We start from the raw sequence: 18,512 nt of genomic DNA on the forward strand, positions 1-18,512 counted from the left end.
GAACATAGCAAGTGTCCTCATAATTTCACTCTCTACTGCCTACCCATGGGAAATAGCTGTGCTGCAGTAGTTGAAATACCGGATTTGAAATGGAGGGCCTGGTTTTACCACTTACTACTCATGAATTTGGACAAATCACTTCTCTGGGACTCAGTTTTCCTTTGTGCAAAATGAGGGAGTTGAACCAGATTATTTATAAGGCCCCTTGTAACTAACTCTAAATCTATGACCCAGTGATCCTTCCTCAATTTAGAAACTAAGAAATTGCCTTGTGATGGAAGGGAAATAAATGTACAAGAGCACAGAAGGGTATTTTATCTCTCTCTCTTTTTTTTCTTTTCTTTTCTTTTCTTTTTTTTTTTTGCAGAGCAATGAGGGTCAAGTGACTTGTCCAGGGTCACACAGCTAGTAAGTGTCAAGTGCCTAAAGCCGCATTTGAACTCAGGTCCTCCTGACTCCAGGGCCAGTGCTTCTGTACCACCTAGCTGCCCTCAAAGGGTATTTTATCTCAAGTTGGGAAAAGATAAATAACACCATTGTGAAATAAATTCCTATTTTAAAAAAAGATAAGTATATTGATTACTGAGCTTCATCTGTTGCTCTGAGTCTTAACCATCTTTCTTATTATAAGAAATGATCCACAGTTACCCTTTAAAAAATGTTGTTGAAAAAAATCACATATTAATAGATTACACATAGAAAAATGTAAGGCCAGCTATTCTAAAAGCAGAACTGCTTGGACATATCAATAAGGAAGTCTATCAGGCTAGTATCTGTACAGGAAGGTGGAAAACGCTGTTTTATTAGCTTCTCTGTTACATTTATTATCAGCCCAAGGGATGGCCCCTTTAAGACAGGGTATGGACAAGAACCACACTTATAGGTGCTAGAAAGGGAAGATCCTAGATCAGAGAGAAGAGAGCTAAATAATCTAGGCCAATATAATTTTACAAATGAGGAAACTGAGGTTCAGAGAGGGTGAGTGACTCATTCAAGTTCACAGAGGTAGTAAGCAATAAAATCAGAATTTGAACCAAGGTCTTTTGACTCCAAATCTAATGCTTGAGCCATACAAGTATGAAAAAGAAAGAAGTTATTGGAAACATTTAACCTCAAATGTCCAATACTTTTAAATGTACAGTCAACCCCATAAGACTGAAGGGGAGGGGGAATTTCAGTATAAGTCTTTGGAGAATGGAAGAGCTCATTTTAGGGGGTGGGGTGCTATACAAGAATCATAAAGTTACTCAAGAGTTGTTCTTAGGAAGAGAATATTAGTCAATGTCATTGCCCCATACAGGTTTTAAATGTAAAGAAAAACACATGAGGGGGCGGCTAGGTGGCGCAGTGGATAAAGCACCGGCCCTGGATTCAGGAGTACCTGAGTTCAAATCCGGTCTCAGACACTTGAAACTTACCAGCTGTGTGACCCTAGACAAGTCACTTAACCCCCATTGCCCCGCAAAACCAAACCAAACCAAAACAAAAAAAACACCACATGAAACAAAAAAGCCAATTAATATCATAGGTGGGTATAATCATAACATTATTGAATGATTTAAGGTTGTCAATGTACTTCAAAAAATCTTGCTTGATATAGAGTAGATGCATGTACACACATACATGTACTTAATATAGTTGATATATGTACATACCACATGTATACAAGTAATACCTGAGCAATTGACCCATCCTCAGACAGTTTCAAACCTAGAAGATTTCAGCTGTCCTATAGGCCAGTGCAGACTTGCCTAAGATCCATTCAGCTTCTGTGATTAAGTTATTCTTAAGTTATTAAGTATGCAATCCTAACACAACAGTACCTCCACCTTTAAGCTGATTTTTAGACTATTAGGAAGCCGGCCAAGGTCAGAATCTTCAAGGGATGGGGGAGGAGGGAGAAGAGGGTTAACCAGAACATAGCTTTACATTTCTCAAGTTTCAAAGAAGAAACATGGATTTCAGTCCTCAGAATTAAGGTCACACTAACCTTTGAAATGTAAAATTTTAATTATTTTTTTAATATTAAAAGATTAGACCTCTTAATTTAAAGTGATATTTTGCTGGTTTTTTAAAAAATAAGATAATTCTCATTCATTTTCATTCCAGGAGCACAAGAACTCACTTTTTCATCAGTACAATTACCATATGTATAAGTGCTATACATACAATACACATGTGTGCAAAATTTTGTGGCATGGGGCCCTCAAATCCCAGAACTGGCTTTGAGCGGTAACCACAGGGTACTGAAAGGAACACCAGAAGACCCGAGTTTTAGGTGGGTTTTGTTACTTATTTATCAGGGTGACCTTCATCAAAACACAATTTCTCTGGGCCCAATTTCCTCCTGTTTATAATATGCTACACCTATATGCACTGTTCAAGTGGGACACGAATGGTGAAGACTTTAGATTTGTAGCATTTTTGGACAAAGTTCTGACATTTACAAAATGACATTCTTTGAGTGGTCTGGAAAGTGACAAGACAAATCAAATATACACCCTTATTTTTTATGATCGGGTTGGGCTAAGTTTAAGAAAACTTAAAATGTTCTATTTGATCTGATCCCAAGGTCTCTGGTGAGCCACAACAGTTTAAAAAAAAAAAAGAAGAGAAGAGAAAGGAAAGAAAAAAGAAAAGAAAAGAAAAAAATTCAAGGATTATCTAGTTTAAACATTGACCCTCTTCCGACCGACTTGTTCTTAGAATTATTTATATTGGCACCAAAAACTTCATTAGCATATGAAAATTATTTTCCCTTAGTGCATACTTTAAAAATACTGTGAAGTAATTTCCCCAAAGTATCAGAGCAGATTATAAGAACAGGCCCAGTAAACTCGTGATGTTTAAAGACTATTTGCTAATTCTAGACATTGTAAAAGTTATAAAAGCTTTCATCAGAAAGTACTGAATTGAATGATTTTTTTTTAATGGCAAAAGGGGAATGGGGAGGAGCTAACAAATGGAAGGAACTGAATGACCAGAGAGAGACAGAGACAGAGACAGAGACAGAGACAGAGACAGAGAGACAGAGAGAGAGAGAGAGAGAGAGAGAGAGAGACAGAGAGAGAGACAGAGACAGAGACAGAGACAGAGACAGAGACAGAGAGACAGAGAGACAGGGAGAGACAGAGAGAGAATCTCGAGCGCTATCGAGCTTGGGAGGAGGAAGCTGCCAGGAATGCCGTGTGATATCCCGGACAACTGAAGGTATGCAATTCAGAAAGTTGTCACTCAGCAGCTGCTGCTGTAGCAGCCTTAGCGTCGGGGTCCGGCGCACGTGTCCAGAGGGGGCAATGGCCCGTGCTGGGAGGGGAGGTCGACAGGTTGAGTTGAGTGACTGCTGGTGTTCTGCGTTAAGCAGGGGTAAGGTGAGGGGAAACGAGAGAGAGGTCCTGGGCCCGGCTCGCCCCTCGGGCACCGATGACCTGCTCTGCGCTTCTCTGAGCGCCTCCAAGCCCCAGCTGCCCTCCTCCTACCACTCCTCCAGCAGCTGCCGCTGCTTCCCCCGCAGTGCTTCCGAGTCTCTCCTGGGGGAGCGGTGGCGGTGGCGGCCACGTGCCGGCTCCTACATCTTGCATCATAGCAAAGCCCTAGAGCCTTGGGGTGCCCAGCAGGAGCTAGAGCCGGACGGGGCAGGCTCGGGCACTGGCGAGATGCGGGGCAAAACAGCTTCCCAGATGGGGCTGGGGAAAGAGGCGCTTGCTAGTGCTGCCAACTCCTGCCTCCCTTCCCCCTCCCCAAAATCTCGGGGAGGTGGGGGGGGGAAGGGAGAGGTGGCAGCTAGTCGCAGGTTTCGCAACTCTGAAGGCATGAGAAGGCGGCCGACCAGCCAGGCTATAGAGAAGGGGAGGGGTGCCCCTTGTCGGCTCTCCTTTCTGTCACCCTGTGCGCTGTCTAGGGTCCCCTGACTCCCTGGACCGGGCAGTGCCCAGTGCCGGCTCCCAAACGCCAGGCGGCCGCAGTTGGCTCTTTCTACCTGCTCTGGTTGGAACTAGCTAGTTCAGCCCACGGCTGGTGGCGGAGAGGTGGAGGGAGAAAACTCTTGGATGCCCTGGGGACTCCGGGCTCCCCACTTCGCCCCTCCCATCCCGTGCCCGAGCCCCCACCCCCACCAGCCCCGGAAAAACACTGGTACCTTCCACCGCCTCCTCCACCATCTCGTCGTCGCTATCCATGGCGGCGGAGAGCGCAGCCCAGCCCAGCGCAGGCTCTTCTCTGGGCTGGGGGTCGGGACCGAGGACCGAGAGCGGCCGCTCGGCTGCTCCTGTTTGCCTTCTTCCCTTCTCCCCCTTTTCCTACTGCTCCTCCGGGAGCTCGGGGCCGCCGCGGTTGCTCAGCTAGAGCTTGGGTTCAGCCCAGCGAGTTTGGAGGAGGAGGAGGAAGAGGAGGAGCAGTTGGCCGGCCGTCCCCTTCCAGCCTTTTTCCCAATGTCTTTTCCTTCTTTTGCAGCTATGGGCTCCCCTAAGGTCAGCTCAGACCCCTGCATCCACTTTCTCCTGACCGCTGCCGAGCTCCGGGAGTCTCGCTGTAGCTTCCCTCGCTGCTGCTGCAACTTTGTCCTGTAAATATCCCCTTCTTTGTTAACGAGCAGCTGATCCGCTGACATCACCCGGTGCTGGTGCGCTCGCTCCCTCGCTGATTGACAGCTCCCTGTCCCTTCCCAGAAGTCTGGTCCCTCTCGCCGGGAGAGGCAGCCCCATTCCTCGCTTACTTATTCCCATCCTGGCCCCCCATCATCAGCCTTGCTCTTTTGCTGAGCAGGAGTTCACAGAAGGGCAGAAGCAATTCCTGCCTTCAAAGAACTTACAGTCTCAGGGAGATAGAACCTGGACACAAGCCAGCGCAGCAGTGTGTGTGTGTGTGTGTGTGTGTGTGTGTGTGTGTGTGTGTGTGTGTGTGTGTTTATAGGACAGGCAGGTTAGAGCATTTCTAGATGAACCCCAAAAAAGAGATAGAAAGGAAGCATTACTCAGGAGCCTCATTTCCTCTTTCCCTCGGTGCCCACCTCCTTCACTTCCAAAGCGTTTTCCATTAGGAGTCTGCACCAGGGCGCAGATGTTCATGCTGTGAGACAGCATCAGGACTGGCCTCTAGGGTCCTGGCACGAGGGGATTGTAATTCAGATCCAATTCAACCGATCAACTATAGCCCCGCCCTTCCCCTATCTCTAACTCTCCCCCCCTCCCCCCAATTGCAACTCAGGCCTTCAAATCCTAAAGGCATTTCTGCACCCTTGTGAAGCAATGAAACAAACAGCGTTTCCTAATGAGGTTTCTCCTCGTGGCTACTGAGAGTGAAAAAGGCACAGTGGAGCAGAGCTAATGAGGACCCCCATGTCTACCGTCTCTTCCTCCCCCTCTCACCCTAATAGCTGTTTCCTATTTACTGCATACTGGAGGTCACTAAATTAAGAACCTTCATAAAGAAGAGAACGAACTACCTGCTACCCATTTCCTATCCCACCGCTCCCGACCCATTATTAGGGCACTTCATATTGCAGGTGGCGGTAAAGAGGGCTGTAAATAGCTGGCTAAATAGATGCAAATTTATATAATGCTCAGTGCTGCCTCTTGAAATCACAGTGCCACCTTGCCCCGAGGGTCCTTCGGCTTGTGTACTAGGGGACAGAGGAGGAGTCTTTCAGTTTCATTTTCTGAAAGATGAATAACTCTCGAACAAACTTAGGCACACAAGTAGAATCCCTTAAGGGAAAGCCTTTGTTTTATGTTCCTGTGTCATTATTTGCCCAATTGTGTGTTTCTTAAATTCTCTTTCTTCTTACAGAGAAGATGAACAAAAGTCCAGAGACTAGGGTTCTCGGGTAAGGGGTCCCACTCTCAAGCTAAAGTTTTCAAAATTTCCACCTTGAATGAGGATAATAATAGCATCTCCCTCCCAGGATTATTGTGAGAATCAAATTGTAAAGTGTCTGCCACATAATAGGTACTTAATAGGTGTTTCCCAAGCTTTAGTGGTTTAAAACTGCTCTAAGACTTTTGGAAACCATATTAAGAAGTAAACAGACACTTGACACTTACTAGCTGTGTGACCCTGGGCAAGTCACTTAACCCCCATTGCCCGGGGAAAAAAAAAGTAAACAATCTTGTCCAACAAAAGAGGTTTTTTTTTTTCCTGATATTTTCCAGTTCCATATAATTTTCCTTCCTGGATTCTTCATTCTGTTTAAACTGTCCTATACACAACATTCCATCTCCTGACTCCCTGCCTGTGCACAAGTAAGTTGTCCCTGTGTCTGCACACACTCCATCCTCACCTGGTCCTTTCATAAAATTTCTAGCTTTTTTCCAAATAGAATTCAGTTGCCACCTCCTCTGAAAGTCCTTTCCTGGTCATCCTAATTATTAGTATGCATTCCTTTTTTTTTTCCACTCCCTTTTGAAGTTACTTTCTACCTACTTTTTTGTGTGCATGTTATATACAGTTTTCCTTCCCAGGAGAATGCAAACTTCTGCAAGGCAAGAACTATTTCTCTTTTTTTGTCTTTGCATTCCAGAACAGGAGAGTGCCTTGAACCTAGCAGGTGTTTAATAAGTGCTTGTTCAATTCAAATAGAAATCCAAATAGAAAAGGGATTCCTTTTTTTGTGGTAAAGTTTTATAGCTGCTCCTGCTAATAGAATTCCCTAGATCACTATTGGAGATCAATGGCTGCTCAAAAGAGATCAGTTTAGTAAACTATACAGGAAAAATAAGGTGAGTGAAGGGTGTGCACTGACCAGATTATGACATACAATTAGATAGGCAATGCATGTAGTCTACTTATCAGATTCTTTCAAAAAGGGATTGCAGGGCAGCTAGACGGCACAGTGGATAGAGCACTGGCCCTGGATTCAGGAATACCTGAGTTCGAATCCGGCCTCAGACATTTAACACTAGCTGTGTGACCCTGGGCAAGTCACTTAACCCCAATTGCCTCACCAAAAAAAAAAAAGTGTAAAAAAAAAAGGGATTGCAGTGGGATGATTAGGAGGAAGAAGAGGGTTCAGATCGCATTTGGGAAATTGCTTGGTGCTTTCAAGGTTTGCAAGTTGTTACCTAAAATAAAAGGCCAACTTTTTGTTTTTTACACTAACATCCTTCTGGTCATATAATATAGCTGCAAATAGTGGAATAACACAATCTCAGAATAACCTTGGTTGCAGATAAACTAAAGGACAACAGAAAGATTTTAGGTAGAGGCAAACTGGAGCATATTACTAATGATGAGTACAACATAAGAATTGGTACATTGTAGCCAAGGGATAAGTACATGGTAGATGGTCAATAAGAAAGGAAGGAAACATTTATTAAGCACCTATAATATATCAGGAACCTTACAAATATAATTTCACTTCAACTTCAAAATACCCATGGGAGGGAGATGCTATTATTACCCTCATTTCTGAGTTAAGGAAATTGAGGCAAGAAATGGTTAAGTGACTGGCACAGTTAGTAAGCATCTGAGGATAGATTTGAACTCAGACAACTCAGGACTCTTAACTCTAGACAAATACTCAATCCATTGTGCCACCTAGATGATTGTTGATTGAAGAAATGTTGTATAAAAAACCAAAAAAAAAAGAGGTAGGCCAATTATTAGCAAAAGTCAGGATTGATAGATGAACAATCTAAGTGCTGCACTGGTATCCACAGATTATTAAAAGAATCAAAGGCTTTCAGTGCATTGGTTAGGTTCCCTATAGAGGATTTGTGCAAAGACATGGACAAGAAAGATGAGAAGATGTGGATACATTGCAACTTGTCCTTTTGGGGTGATTACCTCCATTGATGAGATCATAGATTCATCTAAAGATATAAGAAAGAATATTTATACCTGAGACTATAATAAGAGGCTCATGACCAGATTCACCTCATTACAATGGACTTTTCAGCAACAGTAACTCACAAAGTCTCTGTCAAGACATAATTGGGTTAGGGGCAGCTAGGTGGCACAGTGGTAAAGCATTGGCCCTGGATTCAGGAGGACCTGAGTTCAAATCTGGCCTTAGACACTTGACACTTACTAGCTGTGTGACTCTGGGCAAGTCACTTAACCTTCATTGCCTTACAAAAAAGGGGGGGGACATAATTGGGTTGTAAGCCTCCATGGTGGATGAAATTCTATATCACCGTAATACTGAAGTATAATATTTTCCCTCCTATTTTACTCTCCCAATTCTATGAACCAATTTTTATATGTCAACTCTTCCCTTGCAAAGGGAGACAGAAATTTGCCCCCCTTGCCCATTTGCCTGTTCATTTCCAAAGGCAGAGAAAATTCAGGAAGATCAAATTAGACAGCCAAGAATAATTTCTCCCACTACTCAACCCACTGGCTTTAGAAATGTGAAACAGAGTCGAGGTGGGAAAGACAAAAAGATCATCTCTTCAACATACATCTCAGGTGACACTAGCTCTAATTTAATAGGGCTGAAGATTTAGTTCTGTATTTTTTCTATTTTTCAGATCCTCTAATACAAAGGTCACAAGATTGTAAATTTAGAAGTAGAAGAGCCCTTACAGATCATCTGGTCCAACCTACCTAATATTTTTACAAATGGGGAAACTGAGACCCAGGAAGTTTAAGGAACTGCCCAAGGTCACAAAGCTGTAGAGAGTAACAGAGGGTGGGATTCAAACCCCCATGCCCTCCAAAAGACTGAGGTTTCAGACCAATGTCTATCACTGCTTCAAGCAGGGCCCCTTGTATAGAACATATACTAAATAGATTAAAGATAAATTATATATATTTGAATATATATGATTGGAATACATGGACTATATTGGATATTGTAAATAATATAACATGGAATATATATGTACATTTTATATAAATATATTTGTATATTATTCCAGGTGCAGAATTTCTTCTAGGTGTGTTTTAGCCCATCCAAACTGCAATGAATTTTCAAACCTGATAGCACATATGAGTTCAGTCTGGTCTCTGAGAAGCCAAAGCCAGGTTTTTCTTCATGTTTGGGTACTTTAGTATCTACACTGATGGTATCCCTGTTCTTCAACCTCTCCCTATTTTCATTAGTTGTATCTTATTCCACCTGAGCTATCCACCAAGATTGTCATACCTGAAATCTGACCTGTATCATCACCTGTAACTATGCTAACCCCACAATTCTAAACTCCATGATTCTCTTCTCTGATCATAATCTATCATCCTTTCCTGCTTCCATCTGCTTTCCTTGCCCTTTTCCTTTGTTCTCAGAACTTTCTAACCCTACATCAAGTGCTGTTCTGTCTTCAGAACACTTCACTTTCCTTCACAGTTCTGACCACAGAGTTAACTAATTCACCTTGACATCATCCTCCACACTTGACTCTATGTTTCATTTTTCCTTTTTCTATTCATGCCCTGGCTCACTTTGCTTTTACTTCTGCATTACTGAACACCACAGGAGGCAATCCCACTAATATGCTGACCAGATCCACTGTAAACTCATGATCTCAACTGAGCCCTCTCAGCTATATGCTAATTCTTTTATCACTAAGCAACCTTTAAGGTAGAACCTGGTGCCATGCCTGTCTAGATACTTTTGTTGTGGATAACAGGCTAAATTTTGGAGAATCATCTGAGATTTTAAAAATCTTTTTTCCTTTTTGTTCTGAGATGTAGACCTCCATGGACAGCTAGGTAGTGCAGTGGATAGCATACTGGGACTGAAGTTAGGAAGACATCTTCCTGAGATCAAATCTGGCCTAAACATTTACTAACTTTATGACCCTGGCTAAGTCACTTAACCCTGTTTGCCTCAGTTCCTTATTTGTAAAATGAGTTGGAGAAGGAAATCACAAACCACTTCAGTATCTTTGCCAAGAAAACCCCAAATGGAGTCACAAAGAGTCAGTCATGACTGAACAACAACATTAAAAGTAGACCTCCATACCTGAATTCAAATCTGGCCTCAGACACTTAACACCTACTAGCTGTGTGACCCTAGGCAAGTCACTTCATCCTAATTGCCTCACACAAAAAAAAAGTAGACCTCCATGGGTCTTGGCTGCCTGTTCCAGCACTGTTCAGTATAGACTTTTACAAACACCAAAGCAGATATAAACTTTGAGGTATACTTAAAAAAAAAAAAAGCCATGTGCTGAGTGTGTTTTAGTACCAAATCAGAAATAAGCCAGGATCAGCAGGAGAGTGCTGTTGTATACTTGTATATTGGGGGTGAGTAGTTACAGTAGCTGCCAAGTTATTGGAAAATTTCTGCACAATGATGGCTGTAGTCCTTCACCAAGGACTATTGATTTGGGCATGCTTATGGGTAGTGATGACAGTGCCACTGAGGTAGCTGACAAGTGCTTGCTGACTCAGAACAGGATGCTGCATTTGGGGCATGATGGCACACAAATACTAAAATATTGCTACAGCCTACCACATGTAGTAGGGAAATCCTCCAAGCCTCAGTTTGGAGCCCTTTTCTTTCTGTTAATGATATCATCAGCTCTCTTGTCTAGAATGCACTTTTTCCCCTCAATTCTGACTCATAGAATTCCTACCTTCTTTCAAAGCAACCTCTTAAATGAGGCCTTTTCTGATTTCTCCTATTACTAGTAGGATCTTCCTTTTGAAATACTTTGTTTTATTTGCATATACTTTGTTTTTTGTTTTGTTTTGTTTTGTTTTTGTGAGGCAATTGGGGTTTAGTGACTTGCCCAGGGTCACACAGCTAGTAAATGTCAAATGTCTGAGGCCGAATTTGAACTCAGGTACTCCTGACTCCAGGGCTGGTGCTCTATCCATTGCGCCACCTAGCTGCCCCTATTTGCATATACTTGTATAAATCTCTTACTTGTATAAATGTGTTGTATCCCCCCCAATAGGATGTAGGTTCTTGGACTTCAGTAACCATTTCATTTTTATGTTGCGACCCTAACACCTAGCATATAAGTGCCTTAAATTTAGTGGGCAATTAATAAATATGTCAAATTGAATATAAACTGTCTATATGACCCATCAATTTGATATAATACTATGTGACTACATGTGTCCTCTTTACCTGGTGCATATGTCTATTATATATGACCTATGGGTTATGTGAAATGTGTAGGCTATTTCTAAAAACTCTGCATATATTGGTAGAATTTTCAGGGACTTCAGATTTTTCATCTGGGTGGAGTAGAGCAAGGCAATGAGCCTTTGTTCTTATAGCAGTTCCCAGTAATGGAGGCCAGTTTTGATTCCCTTCCCTGCCTCCTTTCTAGTGCTTCCTTGAAATATTCTCAGTCTCACAATAATTTGCATAGGATGGAGTTAGTCACCAAAGGGATAGTGGGAAATAGAAAGCTATTTCCCCTCCCTCTCTTCAGTGTGAGATTTTGACCTGTGGGGAGGGTCAGGGAAGTGGATACTCTTAGATATGCAAGAGATTAGAATCCAGAATCTTTAATTTGGCCAGGGATGAGGATTAAAGGCCATCATTTGGACTGAGGAAAAATTCTGCTGGCTTTCAAAGAGGTCTGTACCATTATTTGAAGTACTTTTTAATGTATCTTTATCAAAGACTTGTGGACCTCGTAGTACTATGTTGACTAACCTCAAGGTGAATTATCCTGGGTTAACTCATTGTTTTGGCAAGATGGCAGATGCCTCAGTGGTAGTAATAATAACAACAACAACAACAACAACAAACAGTTAACATTTGTATAGCAGTTCAAGAATTGCAAATTGATTTTACACTATCACTATCATTTATTTATTTATCACTATCATTATCACTGTATCCTCACAATAGCCATGTGAGAAAGGTGCTGTTAGGATCTCAGTTTTAATGATGAGGAAACTGAGGCTGACAGATTGAGTGACTTTCCCATGGTCACATACATCCTGGTTGAGCAAGATTTGGAACCTAGGTCCTCTGACAAATCTAGCACCTTTGTTGTTGGAGAAAACTTCTAGAGGCCATGGTAGAATGCCTTTACCAAATCTGGGACATGAACATTTTACATAAGTTCTTTCTATATGAACTATATGAAAAACATTTCCATGTTGTTCTCCTGCATGGTGAGGGGAGGAGTGGTCTCAATTCTAGGGTAGCTCTTTAAGCTGGGAGTAACAATACGGATACCTATAAAATGATGGGAGCTGCCAAAGGGAAAGATTTCTTGCCTGTCTTTGGAATCGGGTCTTTCCTGGATTTTTGTTGTTGTTGTGTATTTATGTTCTAAATCTTTTTAGTTTTGATTGCTTCCAGGAAAAAAGTGAATACCTCTAAAGGAGACCAAAAAAGCTACATTCAAAAGTTCCCAGGGGTAAAGTGAAATGAAGATTGTGATTATGGGAACTTATTAGATGAATTTGAGATCATGAGAGTTCAACTGCTCGAGCCACACTTGATTGATTATTGATCTCTCTAAAGAAGTTCTAAATCTTCTCACTTCAAGCCTCCAAATAGATGTGCTTCCCCCTCAATAGATCTCCATGCTTCCTGTTTAATTGAAAAAATTGAGACTTGACTTTTCACTTCCTTTATCTCCCCTATTCCACCCCTCAAAATCCCCCTACATTTTCACCATCACTTTGACTGCAGTCTCTGAGTTCTTGCCAAAACTCATCCCTGTACCCACCTCCTCAGTCCGTGCCCTCCTGTGATCTTGGTACGGCAATCATTCCCCCCACCCTCACCCCTCCACCACCCCCCTGCTTTCAGTCTTATTTCCTACTGTTTCCTTCCCAATTGGCTACAAGCATGCTCAGATTTACTCCATCCTTAAAAGACCTTCACTTTAGTCTGCCACCCCCTCAAGCTGCCATCCTATATTTCTCTTCCATTTCACTGCCTAGAAAGAATAGTCTATACTTGTTGTCTCCACTTCCTCAACACCCACTCACATCTCAACCCCTGGCAATCTGGCTTCCAACCCCATCACTCCACTGCAACTGATCTCTCCAGTTACCAACAATAATAGTAACAGCTAACATTTATTTAGCATTTTAAGACTTCCCAAGTGCTTTCCTCACAACAGCCTCATGATGTATGTAGTATGAGTTGTGTCTTTATTTTGCAAGTAGGGAAATAAGGCTCAGAAAGGTTAAGGGATTTGCCTATGTTCATACAATCAATAAGTATCTGAGGCAAGATTCAAACCCGGTTCTAGGATTTTATGTCCAAAGTTCCTTCCGTGATTTCATTAAAAAAAAATCCACTATGTCATTCTGTTTTGGTGAGGCAATTGGGGTTAAGTGACTTGCCTAGGGTCACACAGCTAGTAAGTGTTAAGTGTCTGAGGCCGGATTTGAACTCAGGTACTCCTGACTCCAGAGTCAGTGCTCTATCCACTGTGCCACCTAGCTGCCCCTCACTATGTCATTCTAATAAAAATTTCTTTATTGTTAAATTGAAAGGCCTCATCTTAGACTTTATTCTTTTAAAAATTATCATAATTATTATTTTACTTCTGCAGCTTTATTAACTTTGATCACCCCCCTCCTCCTGTGATTTTCTCTTCTCTCTTGACTTCCATGACAATATTTTCTCCTAGCTCTTCTCTTATTTATCTGATTGCTCCTCCCAGTCTTCTTTTTTTTTTTTTTGGATCATCATCTATTTCCTGCTGCTTTAGCAAAGGTGTCTTCTTCCTCTCCCCCTGCACTCTCTTCCATTCAGAGCTCTGGCCTGGACTCTTTCTTCTATTCACTGTTTATAGATTTTTCCCAATGGTGATTTCATCCCTTCCCATGGGTTCAAGTATTATCGCCATTCAGATGACTTACAAATCTCCCTAAGCAGCCCTACTCTGTTTCCTGAGTTATACTCCTGAAATCCCCCTGAATGTCTAAAACTGGGTATGTTGAAAATGGATCTCATTATTTTCCCCTCCCAATCAAACAAAGTATCTGTTAAGTAATTACTATGTGCCAAGCACTGTACAAAAGGTCTTGGAAAACAAATAGAACTGAAAAGAGAGATATTCCTTGCCCTTAAGAAGTTTATATTTTAGAGGGGAAGGGGAAGGGGAAGAAAATAAGCATTTCTATGGTGCCTACCCCAAGCCAGGCACTTTGCTAAATATTTCTACTTGTCCAAATATTATCTTATTTGATCCTCACAAAAGCCCATCAAGGTAAGTACTATAATTACCCCCATTTTATAGGTGAGGAAACTGAGGCCAACAGAGGTCAAGTTATTTGCTCAGGATCATACAGTTAGTAAGTGTCTGAGGCCAAATTTGACCTCAGGTCTCCACTATGCTACCAACTTCTTCTGTTAGCATAAAAAGGGAGTTGGAAAAATGAGAAGGGAGGGACATGGGGAAGCTGGAGAGGTTGTTCAGGGAGTTAAGAGCTGGTCCAGGTTTAAACTGAGCATGACTGGCATGGATACTTTTTCAAATGAGGTCCCAGGAAAGAAGTTACAAGTTAGGGGGCAGCTAGGTGGTGCAGTGGATAAAGTACTGGCCCTGGATTCAGGAGGACCTGAGTTCAAGTCCCATCTCAGACACTTGACACACTTACTAGCTGTGTAACCCTGGGCAAGTCACTTAACCCTCATTGCCCTGCAAAAAAAAAATACACATACACACACACACACACACAAAGAAATTACCAATTAGAGCAAACTTTAGGGATAGAGGCATTGCCAATGTGAAAAGACCACTGATGCAGAGATGAACCCCCTCTTCAAAATAGCATTTTTTTCTCCTATTGAGGGCATTACTTATCCTTACAATCACCTAGGTTCATAACCTCAACCTTTCCTCCTCACCTTCCCATTTCTAATCATTGATTCTACTAATACCTTTCTTGAAACTCTCCCCTTTTCTGTATTCATGAGTACTACCCTTATTGAGGCCTTTGTCAACTCTCACCCAGACAATTACAGAAGTCTCCTAAGTGATCCCATTGCTTTCAGTTTCTCTCTTCTCCAATCTATTCTCTACACAATTGCCAAAATCACCTTAAGGTGTTGGGCTGACCATGTCACTGTGCTGGCCAAATACCTTTTGTGTATTTAGTGTATCCCACAGCTTTTAGGATAAGGACAAAATCCCTCAGCCAGCAACTTGGGCCTTATTACATTCCATTCCCCTTTATGAACTATATATTCCAACTCAATGATGCTGATGAACTTAACACTCCATTCTACCTCCAAATACAGCACTCTATGCACAATAGCAAAATCTGACCCACAGAGAAGTGTATTAATTGCTGGGGATGCAGGCTGGGTGTGGCATGATGTCACAAGTACATGTTGACCAGAATCCAGTGGGCAAAGCCAGAGCACAGCTTCACCAAGACTTCTGACTCCAGATGTAGCACTGTTTCTCCTGCACTGACGCTCTCTCCCCTCATTTTCTTTGTTTTGGAGATGGGCAAGGTTGTTACAGTGACTTGATATGATGTCATTGATTATATTTATTCATGTCTAATGTATCAGTATCATACTTAGGTACAGCTTAATAAAATAACTTTTGAAATGAATAGAAAAAATAAAAAGACACTATCCTTCATCGTGTGATTCTTTTCATCAGAAATTGCCACCTACTTTAATTTACCTCTTTAACAAAATAGCTAGGCACAGATCCAGAGATACATATTCCAACAGGAACATAATGTGATTAAAACAAAGAGCCAGCAAAGCATTCCAGGGGACTTTTCACAGGGAAGCAATCCTTCAGTCAGCCTCATTTTGACTTTATAAGTAGAGATTGATTATACTGAGTCAGGTTGGTATAGTGGAGAAAGGGCCAGCCTTGGAGTCAGGTTCAAGTGCTGCCTCTGATGATTGATCCTAAGCAAGTTACTTAACCTTTCAGGGTCTCTGGGCAACTCCTTTCTTTCTTTTTTTATTTTAGCAACAAACATTTATTTATTTTATTTTTTCCAGTTACATAGTTATATGTAAGGGTAGTTTTCAACATTCATTTTCCTTTTTCTTTTTAGTGAGGCAATTGGGGTTAAGTGACTTGCCCAGGGTCACACAGCTAGTAAGTATTAAGTGTCTGAGGCCGGTCAACATTTTCATAAAATTTAGAGTTCCAAATTTTTCTCCCTCCTTCCCTCCCTTTCCTCCCCCCTCCACAAGATTGCAACCAGGTTATATATGTGCAATCCACAAGTGTTCTTTTTATCAGTTCTTTCTATAGGGGTGGATAGTAAACTTCCTCATTAATTCCTTGGGATTGTCTTGGATCATTGCATTGCTGAGAGTAGTTAAGTCATTCACAATTGCTCATTGAACAATACTGCTGTCACTATGCACATTGTCCTCCCAGCTCTGCTCACTTCACTATACATCAATGTTCATTAGTCTTTCCAGGTTTTGGGGGGGATCATCCTGTTTGTCATTTCCTGTAGCACAAGACCTTTCCACTACAATCATATAGCACAGATTTTTCCATCATTCCCCAATTGATGGACATTCCCTCAATTCTCAATTCTTAGCCTCCACCAAGAGTTGCTATAAATATTTTTTGTACAATTTCCCCCCTTTTCTCTTTTTCATGATTACTATTGTTAACTGTTTCCCTTCCATCCTCTTCCCTTCCCCATGATATTTATTCTATTATCCATCTTCTTTCATCCTATCCCTCTTCAAAAGGGATTTGCTTCTGTCTGTCCCCTCCCCAACTCTGCCCTTCCTTCTTTTGCCCCTCTCTCTTTATCCCCTTCCCCTCCTGTTTTCCTGCAGGGTTAGAGAGATTACTCCACCCACTTAAGTGTGTATATTATTCCCTCTTTGGGCCAATTCTAATGAGATTGAGGTCTTTGAGCCAATTTTGAAGAGTGTTAGGCTCATTTACTGCCCAGATTAAATGGATTACTCCATCCAGATGGGTGTGTGTGTGTGTTAGTTGGGCAACTCTTTAAGAATATAAATTACAAACAAGTTGCTGAACTGCCTATGTAAAGTGAGATTTCACAGTGGTCTTACAACAGATCCAGGACAAAGGGGTGTGTGTGTGTGTGTGTGTGTGTGTGTGTGTGTGTGTGTGTGTGTGTTTGGGGGGGTGGGATTAGTAAGAGATGCATGTAACAGAACATACTGTAAATCCATATGCTTTTTATTATCTCTAAAGTAAAATATAAACTCCCCCTTTTGATATTTAAAGCCCTTTGCAACCCGGCTCCAATCTGCCTTTTCTAGCATTATTTTCCATTACTCACTTTCACAATTGCTAGAGTTCAACTAGACTGACTTTCTCAATAAACCTTCATAGGACATTTTATCTCTGATCTCCATGGTTTTCTTTTTTCCTCCTTTGTTACTTTCTTTGTTACTTTGTTCCTTTTTTATTGATATCTTTTTACACCACCTTTATACTGTCAGTTCCCCTTGTTTCTCTCTCTTCCCTTTCCATATGAGAGAGCCATCACTTACGACAAAGTTTTGTTTTGTTTGTTTTTTGGTGGGGCAATGAGGGTTAAGTGACTTGCCCAGGGTCACACAGCTAGTAAGTGTCAAGTGTCTGAGGCTGGATTTGAACTCAGGTCCTCTTGAATCCAGGGCAGGTGCTTGATCCACTGTGCCACCTAGCTGGCCCCCAAAGTTTTTTTTTTTAATAGAAGAGGAAAAGGTAATCAAAACCAATCAATACATTAAAAATATCACATTACATTCAATATTCCACACTTGGAGAACCCACATTTGGAAAGATGAGGTAGAAGCAGGTATCTTCTTTTATCTCCATTTGGACCAATCTTTGTGTTTTTAATTTCACTATATTCAGTTTTTATGGTAGTAAAATAAGAAATAAAGTAGGTGGTCATTGATTAGGGAATGGATGAACAAAACTATCATATATAAATCTAATGTACTACTATTATGATATAAGAAATGACATATCTGGGGGCAGCTAGGTGGTGCAGTGGATAGAGCACCGGCCCTGGAGTCAGGAGTACCTGAGCTCAAATCCGGCCTCAGACACTTAACACTTACTAGCTGTGTGACCCTGGGCAAGTCACTTAACCTCAATTGCCTCACTAAAAAAAAAGAAAGAAAGAAAGAAATGGCATATCTGAATAATCCAAAACAAACAGAAAGATTTGTATGAACTCATACAGCAGTTGTCTTTGTATCCCTAGCACTTATCACTTAGTCCCTGGAACAGAATAAGCACTTAATGTTTGTTGACTGACTGACTGACTGAAATAAGAGAACAGTATATACCATTAATGGAAACATCAATAAATGGAGGTCAAACCCTGAATATGTGGAAAACCCCAGAACATTCAAGAAGAGAGAGAATGGAATATACCTCTCTCCTTGGAGAATAGGGATGAGGGGGAGAAGGTGAAGAACTAAGGAAGAATATTACCTTCATTGTATTTCTTTTTCCCAAGGGAGTGTTTTTCCACTCAAAAAATGGTTAATATGTAAAGAGGGGCGAGTAGAAGGAAGCATCAATATGATATATACAATTAACCAAGTATCTTTTATTTTTTTTATTTTATTTTTTTCCAGGGCAAACTGGGTTAAGTGACTTGCCCAGGGTCACACAGCTAGTAAATGTCAAGTGTCTGAGGCCGGATTTGAACTCAGGTCCTCCTGAATT

At 41.5% G+C, this 18,512-nt stretch overlaps 2 protein-coding genes across 2 annotated transcripts in view; one reads left to right on the top strand and one right to left on the bottom strand.

Moving 5' to 3' along the window:
• Nucleotides 1–4,688, bottom strand: part of SETD7 (SET domain containing 7, histone lysine methyltransferase) — a 73,040-nt gene extending 68,352 nt beyond the window's left edge. Inside the window, exon 1 of the mRNA XM_043973273.1 lies at nucleotides 4,139–4,688. Coding sequence (XP_043829208.1) covers nucleotides 4,139–4,178 — 40 coding nt within the window. The 5' untranslated portion in view covers nucleotides 4,179–4,688. The remainder of the gene's footprint in view (nucleotides 1–4,138) is intronic.
• Nucleotides 4,177–18,512, top strand: part of LOC122732125 — a 39,193-nt gene continuing 24,857 nt past the window's right edge. Inside the window, exons 1-2 of the mRNA XM_043972276.1 lie at nucleotides 4,177–4,269; nucleotides 4,317–4,564. Coding sequence (XP_043828211.1) covers nucleotides 4,177–4,269; nucleotides 4,317–4,564 — 341 coding nt within the window. The remainder of the gene's footprint in view (nucleotides 4,270–4,316; nucleotides 4,565–18,512) is intronic.

This window comes from Dromiciops gliroides, chromosome 6 (assembly GCF_019393635.1).
Source record: "Dromiciops gliroides isolate mDroGli1 chromosome 6, mDroGli1.pri, whole genome shotgun sequence".
Lineage (NCBI taxonomy): Eukaryota > Metazoa > Chordata > Mammalia > Microbiotheria > Microbiotheriidae > Dromiciops > Dromiciops gliroides.